Raw genomic sequence first — 12,752 nt, forward strand, 5'->3', positions numbered from 1 at the left:
AAGAAGTCATCTCTCCGACACAGTGGTATCAAGAAAACAACCTCTTCCTCAACATCGCAAAAACAAAGGAGCTGGTTGTGGATTACAGGAGGATTGGAGATGGGCTAACCCCTATTGTTATCAATGGATCTGAGGTTGAGAGGGTGAACAGCTTTAAGTTCCTCAGCATCCCCATCACCGAGAACCTCACGTGGTCTGTACACACCAGCTGTGTGGTGAAAAAGCAGCAACAGTGCCTCTTTCACCTCAGACAGTTGAGGAGGTTTGGTATGGGCCCCCAAATCCTAAGAACCTTCTACAGGGGCACAATTGAGAGCATCCTGACTGGCTGCATCACTGCCTGGTATGGGAACTATACCTCCCTTAATCGCAGGACTTTGCAGAGAGTGGTGCAGACAGCCCAGCACATCTGTAGTTGTGAACTTCTCATGATTCAGAACATTTACAAGGACGGGTGTGTAAAAAGGGCCTGCAGGATCACTGGGGACCCAAGCCATCCCAACCACAATCTATTCCAGCTGCTACCATCTGGAAAGCGGCACCACAGCATAAAAGCCAGGATCAACAAGCTCCTGGACAGCTTCTTCCACCAGGCCATCAGACTGATGAACTCACACTGACTTGAGTATACTCTATGTTACACTGACTTTTCTATTTATTATAAATTACTACGATTGCACATTGCACATTTAGATGGAGATGTAACATAAAGATTTTTACTCTCATGTGTGTGAAGGATATAAGAAACAAAGTCAATTCGATTCAATGTAGGCCAGTCATCAGGTAGGTCTGATATCAGTTGTGGGAAAGTTATGGGAAAATATTCCAAGAGACCAGATATATAAGTATTTGGATAGATATTAACTGCTTAAGGATAGTCAGCATGGCTTCGTGTGTGGTAAGCCATGCTAATCAATCTTAAGAGTCTTTTGAGGAAGTTACCAGAAAAGTGGATGAAGGCAAGGCAGTGGATAGTTTCTACAAGGCATTTGACAAGGTCCCTTATGGGAGGCTGGTCAAGAAGGGCTATGGTCCCAGTGCAGGTCATTGGAAGTAGGCAGTTTAAATGGTTTTTGGAATGGACTAGATGGGCCAAAGGGCCTGTTTCTGCTCTTACTTCTCTATGACTCTGAGGATATGTCTTGTTTGGTAGGGGTTTGATGGATGCTGCTTTCTTGTGGCAGTGTTCCATGTAAATGTACTCTATGGTGGAGAGACCTTTACCTGTGATGAACTAGGCTGTATCCATTGTTTTCTGTAGCCTTTTCCATTCCTGGGCAATAGTGATTCCATACCAGGTGTAAAGATACTCTCCACTGTGCTCCTATAGAATGAGAGAGGTATGAATGGCTATAGTCAGGTTGCAGATTGATGGGATTATACAAAACTCCAGGCTGGCACGGATAGATAGAGGGCCAAAGAGTCTGTTCCTGTAACGTAGTGATGATTCTGACTCTATGAACTATGTCCTCCTTAAAGTCTTCTAGAATTGATCTGGTCCACTCTAGCTCCTAAGCACCAAGCCTAGTAATTCCATTCCCTCTCCTTGCTTCCTTGTAGACCAGTTATTCTAAACATCAACTCCCCATTGACTACTTTTGCCTTTAGCTTTTACGAATTTATGTAAACCAATTAAGATACCTGTATATGTTTGGGGAGGTGGGAGAAAATTTAAAAGAATCCATGTGGTCATGGACAGAACTTGCAAACTCTACACTGACAGCACTGAGCTCAGGATCAAACCTGGATCCCTGCAACTGTGATGCCAAAGCATTTAACGATGGACTGGAATGTCACATTCTGTTTAGTCTACCAATACTTGATTCTAAACCGTTCAGATAAGAACTTTTCATTGATGCACTAAAATAAAAAAAAATCATTAATTATGCCTTATTGCTTCCATGTAGGAATCAAAACTATTCTGAATCTAATATGATTCATCTTGAACAAAAAACACTTCAAATAAAATGAAACTCAACTAACCCTCTTTAAGCCTTTTCTTTTTACTCTCTGTGATATCTAATCTCAGATTTTGAACATTTCCAAAGGCAAAAAAATTCACTCAATCCATCAAGCTTTCTTTTCAGTTTTGACTCACTGGTTTTCATTTGGGACATTTGGGTCTATCAAATTTATTTAAATACTGACAATTTACTTGGGGTTGCAGTAGACTTCGTACAGACTTAAACCAGTGACCATGAAATAGCAATGACTATTATAAACCAAAAGGATATAATATTTTGATAAGGGGACTAATGATCTTTCTCTAAAAAAGTAAATGCATTTTGTCAGGTGATTCATTATTTAACACCTCTGTGTTGTTCTGGAAAAAAAGCATGGCAGAGTGCAAAAATAGTTTTCTTTGTGTTTTACGACTAACTTCAGCTGTTAAAGTCCCAAAAGAAAATAGAAGGTTGGGAGGATAATCTAATGAGGCCTAAAATCATGAAAGGGTTAGATGTAACCATTAGAGTGATTTAATGCCTTAAGTTTCCAGTTGATTAGGGAGGGCTTGTATATTTTTCAGAAGCATACTGTAGGTCAGACCGACGCATGATGATGATGATGACTGTGGGTCAAGCCTAACAAATCTTTTTTTTTGTATTTCTGTTAAGTAATGGGCATGGAAGGTTAATATATATTACTTTTGAATTATGGGGAGATATTTGATGAAGTCTATGTTAAGAATCTTAAAGCTAAGACACGTTATTGATCTCACCAGCAAAATGACTAAACAGTATTGCATGCAAAGGGCAAATACCCCACAGAAATCTATATTGGTTTGCAACCATTTATCATATGATCTATTGAAAAAGCCACACACCCACTGTGAAGAACGTATGCAAACAATTCATAAAAATTAATTCATGATAATCAAGTGAATTATTATAAATTATAGGTTATCCACTTTCAAAGTTCAAATTAAATTTATTATCAAAGTAACTATATGTTACCATATTCAACCCTGAGATTCATTTTCTTGAAGGCATTCACAGTAAATACACAGAATAAAATCAATGAAAAATCGCACACAAGACAAGCAACAATGCGCAAAAGACAACAAGCTGTGCAAATACAGAAAGCAAACTAAAATAATAGTAGTAATAAAAAGCAATAAATATCAAGAACATGAGATAAAGCGTTCTTGAAACTGAGTCCATAGATTGTGGGAGCAGTTCAGTGTTGGGCTGAGTGAAGTTATCCCCTGATGGGTGAAGGGTAATAACTGTTCCTTAAACTGATGGTGTGGGTCCTGAGGCTCCTGTACCTTCAGCATTGAGAAGTGAGCATGGCCTGGATGGTGTGTGCCTTTTGATCGTGGATGCTGCCTTCATGCAACAGCGCTCCTTGTAGATGTGCTCAGTGGTGGTGAGGGCTTTCCCTGTGGTGGACAGGGCTGTATCCACTACTTTTAGAGGCTTTTGTGTGTCCATACCAAGTCATGATGTAACCAATCCGTATACTCTCCACTGCATATCTACAGAAGTTTGTCAAAGCTTTAGATGACATGCAAACTTCTAAGAAACTAGAGGTGCAATTGCGCTTATGTACTGGACACAGGACAGATCCTCTGAAATGATAATGCCAAAGAATTTCCCCCAATGAAGACTGGTTCATGGACCTCTGGTTTCCTCTCTTGTAGTGAATAATCAGTTCCTGGGTCTTACCAACATTGAGTAAGAGGTTGTTGTTGTGGCATGCAGTCAGAATTTCAATCTCCTTCCTATTTGCTGATTCATCTTTGTTTCAGCCAATGACAGTGGTGTGAACAGCACACTTAAATATGGCATTGGAGCTGTGCTTAGCCTCAAAGTGATTAGTGTCATGACAGCTCAGTGTGTCAGAGTTCGGAGTTCAATTCTGATACCGTCTATAAGAGGTTTGTATGTAATTCCCGTGGAGTGTGTGCATTTCTCTGTCTGCTGTGCTTGCCTCCCACTTAACAAAGACACAGTGGTTAGTAGGTTCACTGGTCATTATAAATTGTCCCGAGGTTAGGCCAAGGTTGCTGGGCAGTATGGCTCATTGGGTTGGGAGGGCCGGCTTTGTGCTGTTATCTCTAAATAAATAAAAAACCGTAAATGAATAAATACAGCATTGTGCTGCACCTGTGCTGATGGTGATTTTGGAGAAGCTGTTGTTGCTAATCCAAACTGACTGGGGTATGCAAGTGAAGAAATCAAGCATCCAGTTGCACAAGGAGATATTGAGGTCCAAGTCTTGGTGCTTATTGATTAATTTTGAGGGGATGATAGTATTGAATGCCAAGCTGTAGTCAATGAAGAGCATCCTCATATATATAGCTTCACTATTCAAGTGTTCCAAGGTTGAGTGAAGAGCCAAGAATAAAGAGTGAAGTGATGGTAGACACATTGGAGTGGATCTAAGTCACTCCTCAACAGGAATTGATATGTTTCATCACCAACTTCTCAAAGCACTTCATTACAGCGAATGTAAGTTCTGCTGGGCGATACCATATTCTTCTTGGGTACCAGTATAATTGAAGCCTACTTGAAGTAGGTAGGTACCTTAGACTGCTGAAGCGAGAGGTTAAAGATCTCAGCGAACACTCCAGCCTGTTGATTAGCACAGGTCTTCAGTACTTGGCCAGCCCGTCTGAGTTGGATGCTTTCCGCAAGTTCACCCTTCTGAAGGATGTTCTCATGTCAGCCTCAGAGACTGAAATTATAGGGTCATCAAGGGCTGTGGGAGGAGTTTTGTTGGTCAAAGCAAAGATAAAAGGCATTGGGCTCATCTGGGAGCGAAACCTTGTTGTCACATGTTGCTTGGTTTTTAACTAAAAAGAACTGAAGAGCATTTTCTAAATTCCAGGAACAGAAGTCCAAAGAGTCTGGGGGAAGGAGAACTGGAGATCAATATGAACAGCTCCCTTAAGTGTTATGAATAAATATAGTTAATAACAAAAAATCTAGTGGAAAGTTGGTATTTTATTCCTAAGAGACGAATGAGTTCGACTTATACCTCAAGTCATGTTAGAATTTTAGTATCATTTCTTGCCAACATATATTCAGAACACATTGGCCACTATAATTTAAACCTGAGAATCAAATTATGAAGAGGTTATAAGATTTTTTTAAATAGGCAATTTTTGGTTATATTCTCTGTTATTCCGACTTTTAAGGCGTGATTTCAGCAGTTTTCACAGGATTAAAGGAAAGCATATAGAATTATTTCCAGTGGTTGAAAAATTAAAATTGTGGCCATGATGTTAGGAAACAATTAAACATGCAAAGATTTGTACAAGTTTCAGACATTTCTGCAGATGTTATTTTATGCTACCTAAATGTTTAGGAAACACACAAGGGATATGAGGGAATTAGGTCACAAATGCAGCATAATCTCAAAAAAAAGGTGAAACACACTTAAAGAGCTAAATGGTGCACTGCTGTTCCTAATGGGCAGCCTGTAAAATAAATTAAGTTCAACGTGACCCAATGGATCAATTCGGTGCGAATAAAGAAGTGAAGATACTCCCTAGTAAGCCTGGGTGTTTATCTGTTTCATGATATTAGCTTCAGTGGATAATGAGAACTGGTATCACTGTGTACTGTGTGAGGTATCAAAACTATAAGGAACATATATTTATGTAAGTAATGGATAAAAGCTATACCAAGTAGCTTCTTATCCAGCTTTGTAATTCATTTAAAAACTGGTCCTTGCTTACAAAAAAATTCAAAAAAAGTCATGCTTTTATTTGCAAGCATGGTTATTTACTGTGAACAAGTTCAATATTTATGCATTCAAGTGGTGGTGGGAATTAAAAACACAATCTAATCATTTATTGGAACAAGATGTCAGAGATAGTAACAGATGTGGGTACTATTGCAATGTTTAAGACCGTATACTGGCTGTTTGCATTACGGCCTGGTATGGAAACACCAATGCCCTTTAACAGAAAAGCCTACAAAAGTAGCAGACACAGTGCAGATAAAGCCCTCCCCACCATTGAGCAGAAGGGGCATCTTTGCAGGAAAGCAGCATCCATCATCAAGGGCCCCCACCACCTTGTTTATGCTCACTTCTCACTGCTGCCATCAGAAAGAAAGTAAACACCATCAGGGTCAGGAACAGTTATTCCCCTCAGCCATCAGGCTTTTGAATCAAAGAGGATAACTTTATTCAACTTCACTTGCCCCATCACTGAACTGTTCCTATAACCTATGGATTCACTTTCAAGGACTCTTCATCTCACGTTCTCAATATTGATTATCATTATTAATATTATATAAGAAAGTTTTCTTAAAGGGCTTAGTAATGCATTTAGTTGCTTTATTAAACACAAAGTACACTGCAGATGCTGTGGTCAAATCAACACATACAAACAAGCTGGATGAACTCAGCTGCCCGAACTGCTGAGTTCATCCAGCTTGTTTGTATTAGTTGCTTTATTAATTGCTCTGGCAGTTCGAAAAGGAGGTATTATTTGTTGCGTTTAAAATCACATTTTGAAATCACTGAATTCAATTCAGGATATAAACACAGAGTTAAGAAATCGCACTATTGGGTATATTACCCTATGTATGTCATGTACGCCCTGCTATTTATGACGATCATGGAGAAGATACCAAGAATGTTCGGGAACCTAAGAACTCTAAAGCTATACACACAAAATGCTGGTGGAACACAGCAGGCCAGGCAGCTTCGATAGGGAGAAGCGCTGTCGACGTTTCGGCCGAGACCCTTCGTCAGGACTAGACAAAGCGAAATGGTGCACTGCTGTTCCTAAAGGGCAGCCTGTAAAATAAATTAGTCCTGACGAAGGGTCTCGGCCCGAAACGTCGACAGTGCTTCTCCCTATCGATGCTGCCTGGCCTGCTGTGTTCTACCAGCATTTTGTGTGTGTTGCTTGAATTTCCAGCATCTGCAGATTTCCTCGTGTTAACACTATACAGTATTACAGAAATTCAAGTATTTAAAAATACTCAACATATACGCCTTTTGTATAAGCAGAAGAATTCCTCCAACAACAGTAGGACTAACTATTTTGGTTTACATTTGCTCTTCAGATCTGTCACTAATTTACTCCATTGTTGCGCACACATCTCTGGCAACTCTGAGAAGTGCGGGGCAGCTGTTGATTGGGTTATTGCCCCGCACAAATATGGCGCTCCCACTCGACGTCATGACAAAAGAGTTCATTGGAGGGTGCGTGCGGTGTGGAGCACGTGACTTGGAAGATGGCTTCCGTGCAGTGGTAAGAATCCTTTACAGCTGATTGAAACTTTCCACCGGATTTTGTGTTTTGTTATAAATGGTTACGTTTGGGGTAATTTTCGACGCCCTTAAACTATAAAATTGTGTGCGTCTCTTAAAATTCATGATTGTGATCTCAAAATCGATGAAGAGCTTTGTTAAGTGAACAGGTCCTGACTGATCAGGTTTATCTGATCAGTTGCTCAATTGCCTCCCCCCTATTCTGTACCTATTAAACGGAGAAAGAATGCTAAAACAAATTTTAAAGCAGAAAATCCTGGAATTGTACTGTCATCATTGAAGAGATCAGGCAGAGTTGTGTCTTGAATGTTTTGAGGAGGAGAAATATTTTTCAGATGTAAGATGGAGCTGACTTTCTGTAGACAGCAGAGTCGGAGGACCTTGTTCCACTGTTCCTCTCAACTGATGGAGGATAGGCATTGGTGAGGTCAAAAAACGATTACAGGCAGCGGATGATGCTGCTTTCTGCATTTTTCCATCAGTGAAAATCATCTGCAGGATGCATCTGGATAGATGGAGTATCCAGGGTAATTAACCCAACTTTTAAAAGGACTTGTGAAGGTCTTTGATGTCCTTTCCTATTGACAGACAGCAGGGAGTATCTTCCATGTGTACCATTGTCTGATATGGTGGGCTGAAGGGCCTCTTTCTGTGTTGTACATCTCAATGATTATGACTTGCATCCTGACTTGAAGATGGTCTCTGTGCTTTGGTTGAGATTGTAGATTAATGACTGAAACTCTTCACCACTGAGTTTTAGGATTTTTTTGTAGGGATATCATCAGCTCTGAGGTGTTGTTAATTTTAGTTGGGACAGTGTTTTCTTGTCAGTTAGGAATGGTGATAACTGACCCAAATCTGTTGCTGTGGAATGGAGACAAGGGTATAAAATCAAAATCCTTGATCTACCACACAAAGACAGTTGCAGTTGAGAGAGGCTTCAATTTGATCCTCCCAATTTGATTGCTATTTTGTTTTTGATGATTTCAGCCTCTCTCTTGGTTCTCATTGTGGTGGGTTTTGGATTTTTCGATTATAGATGGCTTTTACAGTGCTGAAGAGCTTGTGCATGCCATGACTATCAGTGAGTTGCTGAACCTTTTGCATTCCCTTTATTCAGGATTATCTTTAGTTACTCTTAAAATGTCTGTGCGAGCAGTTGAGACTTTATCCAAGGTTTTATTGGAAGCCCATCTTTGCTTCCTTTGAAGCTTTCAAGGTTGAGGTATATGCGTTGATGATCATAGGCTTTAGGTTATGAGTCAGTGTTCGTAGAGTTGTAAAGTTGCAAGGGGGAGTTAAGATGCAGACTAGTACATTCTTGACACTGAAGCTCACTCTGTGTAGATGCTGTGACTGTCCAACTGCTTTTTTCTTTCTGTAAACTAGCCATACCCGCAAGTCATTGTCAGAGCATCTGAGTTCTTGAATTATTACAGCAGATCAGTATTCAGGTCTCACTGAAGATCAGTACCAAATAAAGCTCTGTCTTTTAAACGCTGCTTAATATTTCTTGACCCATTGTTGCTCTTCATCTGCAGCAAATTTCATACAGAAGTGTAACTAATAATCTTTACTACTAATAGAAATTGAGGTAATGTCGCTGCCAGAGCTGCTGGGAGCACTTGTGTTTGCACCTGCTTGGAAGCTGAGTTCCAAAGCATCGTTGTTATGCATATGAAGCATAAATAAAGATGGCCCTTATACTCAACATCTACAGTGCAAAAGGCAGAAAGGGGTTGCTGATACTGAAGCGGGTTCAAAAGAGGTTCATGTCAATGATTCCGGGATTGAAAAGCTTATCATACTGTATGTGGAGTGTTTGATGGCTCTGGGCCTGTACTCATTGGAATTCAGAAGTATAAGCAGGATATCTCATTAAAACCTATCAAATGTTGAAACGCCTCAATAGAGTGGATGCAGAGAGGATGTTTACTATGGTGGGGAACCTAAGACCAGATTAGAGGGACGCATATTTAGAATGGAGATGAGGAGGAATTTCTTCATGGTGAATCTGTGGAATTTGTTACCACAGGTGGCTGTGGAGGCCAAGTCGTTCCTTATATGTAAGGCAGAGGTTGATAGTTTCTTGATTGGTCAGGGCATTAAGGGATACAGGGAGAAGGCAGGAGATTGGGGCTGGGAGGGAAATGGATCAGTCATGATGAGATGGTGGAGCAGACTTGATGGGCCAAAAGGTCTAATCCTGCTCCTATATCTTATGGTTTGAAATTCCTTTACCAACTTGCTCCCAATGCACCACCTATCCCTTTGAAAATAAAATTCATGGCAAGATCCTAGAAAATGTTAAGCACTTTTTCTGTATGTTTCAAGCCATCTTTTTGTGAAGGGGTGGCATCAACTTAATGGCTGTTTGATAGGTCAAGGAAAATGTATCTGAAAACTTCAGACCTGGTCTAAAGCTATAATGATATCTGCCCTTCAGAGTGTCTAAACGCAGTAGGCATCTTAAGATGTGGAATGGTGGGGGTGAAGCCTACTTCTGCTGTCTCTGCAAAATCCTCCTATTTCACTGGAGGAATAAGCAACCCTTTGCCAAAGTCCTTTCCCAGTCATTTGCCACATCATTTGTGTTTTTGACACCGCGTGTGAGATGACTCTATTCTGAGTTCTGTAATGGGAAGAGATTACCAGCAAGTAAAAGAAAAGACTCAAGGATTTGTTTCAGACTCTGTGAAGAAATGCAACAGCTCATCTTCCTTCAAGTAATCTCATGACTGCTCAAAGTGGAAAAAGAATATTAAAAATGATTTTGAGAATTTCAAACCCATTGCTTTGGAAACTCACAGAGGTCCTGTTTAAGAAACTGAAAGAAAGCACCACTTTACAAATTACTTACCTATCCACCTGTCCACTCTGTTTGGCTCTTCTTATGGAAGAGTTGATGATTCTGACAATTTTCATTAATCACCTTCATTAAGTCACCTTGCTGTCTGCCCCTTCTTTTCATTTTAATATTGTTTCATGGTGTTAGCACAGATCTTCCTCCACTTAATGAAGGAGATTACATTTCTAATGAATCATGATATTGGGAAAGTAAACCCTGGTTTTGATGGAGTGGGGAAATACCAATTGTCAGGTATGGTAAGAAAAGAAGTTGCACATCTCTCACTTAAGAATGTAATTAATCAAAGCAACAGTGCCTGTTTTGATAAGCTGAAATTTAAAGTCGTTCATCCAGAAGCCACTGCTGATAGAAGATTGCGAGTGCTTCAGAGTATTTATTTCTGTTGTAAAAACTTGTTTTTTTTTCACAGACTTCCTTCTGTTAATGTTATGGAAAAGTCTTAAATGTTAGTGGTTTTCGCAGATGTGTTTGAATCATAGTTTCCTGTTTCCCTGCTCTTCACTGTTGTTTTGTTGCCATGAATGAAATCTTCACTGTGACAGATCATATTAAATAAGACCCATTATTGTGGTGAGAAGCTGTTGGGTCAATGTTTGCTAATTGGGGAAATGTTAACAGATTATCCCCAATTGCTTTTTGATCATGGTGGATAACTAAACAACTTTTAATTATTAATTTGTAAACTTGAACTTGTAGTAGCTGGCAATTCAGTTACAGATTCAAAGGAGGCGAATTACAGTAATTTTGTTGTGGTTATTTGGTAACAATTATAAAGGTTGCTTCTGATACTGGCTTTAAGTTGAAGTCATCTGGATTTTGCAATGAAAGTAAATGAGGCTCTTTTCAGCCTCAGTTAAAAATAGTGCAGTCAGACTGTGACTTCCTCAGTGTGCCATTAAATGAAGAGTTCTGGAAGTTGTTGTGTACTCGTCTGGAATGATATTCAACTGACGAGAGGGCGAGATATACCGAGGAGTGGAGTGGCACGGCAGCAACAACCTGGCACTCAACATCAGTAAGATGAAAGAGCTGATTGTGGACTTCAGGAAGGGTAAGATGAAGGAATACTCACCAATCCTCATAGAGGGATCAGAGGTGGAGGAAGTGAGCAGTTTCAGGTTCCTGTGTGTCAAGATCTCTGAGGATCTAACCTGGTCCCAAAATATCAATGCAGTTATAAAGAAGGCAAGATAGCGGCTCAAAAACTTCTATAGATGTACCGTGGAGAGCACTCCAACAGGCTGCACCACTCTCTTGTATGGGGGGGGGGGGGGGGTGGGGAGGGGAAGGGCTACCGCACAGGTCTGAAAGAAGCTGCAGAGGGTTGTAACTTGGCTCCATCTTGGGTACTAGCCTACAAGGTTCCCAGGACATCTTCAGGGAGCAGTGTCTCAGAAAGGCAGCGTCCATTATTAAGAACCTTCAGCACCCAGGGCATGCCCTTTTTCATTGGTACCATCAGGTAGGAGCTATGGAAGCATGAAGGGACACACTCAGCAATTCAGGAACAGCTTCTTCCTCTCTGCCATCCGATTCCTAAATGGTCACTGAACCCTTGAACATTACCTCACTTTTTAAATATATTATTTCTGTTTATTGTATAATTTTAATCTATTGAATATACATATACTGTAATTGATATACTTATTATAATATTTTATTTTTCTTCTGTATTATGTATTGAATTGAACTGCTGCTGCTAAGTTAACAAATTTCATGACAAATGCTGGTGATAATAAACCTGATTCTGATTGTGATATACTCAGTGTGCACATTCATAGTTGAATTTGCAATACTTATCCAGATTAGTTATTCATCCTTTTGAGTTGATAGATGACTATAGTATCACTCTTGGCTTGGTTTCTGTGAACTGATGAATGGCAGATTAGGACAGTTTGTTATTTGACTGCTTGTGGCACCATATGTGCATTGAACAAGACATCCCAAGACTCAATTCAGTGATGCAATGCTTGAGGATTAACAGGATGATATCCTTGTATTGCTGCTTCTAACCTTCCTGAGAGTAGTTCTGCTTTTCTGACTCACTGTAGAAAATCTTCTTTGGCAGCTGTTTATCTGACATCCTGATAAGATGAGCAAGCTGTATCATGTGGAACATTCACGCTTGTAATAGCCCCCTCTAGCCACAGTATCTAGGACATTCTTATCAGTTTTCCTCAGGCAATTCTTGTGAAAGTAGATGAGTTTTATGACATACACAAAATGCTGGAGGAACTCAGCAGGCCCAGCAGTTCTGGCCTGCTGAGTTCCTCCAGCATTTTGTGTGTGTTGCTGGGATTTCTAAGATTTGCAGATTTTCTCTTGTTTGACATGCTGGAGATGCAAGGGACTGTAGACGCTGGAATCTGGAACAATATCTAAAGCACGAGAGGAAATCAGAGGGTCATGCAGCATCCATGGAAGGAAATGGACAGTTGGGTCAAAATCCTTCATATGGAGTTGTGGTGAAAGGTGAATTTTTCCACTTTATGGAGCCGTGAGCCTACCACCACAGTGAATGGCCAAATGAAAGGTTTTCCCGTCTCGTAGTGTTGATTAGAAGCTCAGACAATGTTGGTTACTTGTTGCTAATGCTTAAATTCTACTGGTTGTTGGTGTAGTGGCATCTGCGCTGGACTTCAAGGCA

General features: G+C 40.2%; 1 protein-coding gene across 2 annotated transcripts in view; it reads left to right on the forward strand.

The window, feature by feature from the left end:
* The first annotated feature begins 7,180 nt into the window (after positions 1-7,180).
* Positions 7,181-12,752, forward strand: part of vps35l (VPS35 endosomal protein sorting factor like) — a 108,490-nt gene continuing 102,918 nt past the window's right edge. For both annotated transcript variants that reach the window (XM_059979409.1, XM_059979410.1), the window contains exon 1: positions 7,181-7,216. In XM_059979409.1, the coding sequence (XP_059835392.1) occupies positions 7,200-7,216 (17 nt within the window). In that variant the 5' untranslated portion in view covers positions 7,181-7,199. The remainder of the gene's footprint in view (positions 7,217-12,752) is intronic.

This window comes from Hypanus sabinus, chromosome 9 (genome assembly GCF_030144855.1).
Source record: "Hypanus sabinus isolate sHypSab1 chromosome 9, sHypSab1.hap1, whole genome shotgun sequence".
Lineage (NCBI taxonomy): Eukaryota > Metazoa > Chordata > Chondrichthyes > Myliobatiformes > Dasyatidae > Hypanus > Hypanus sabinus.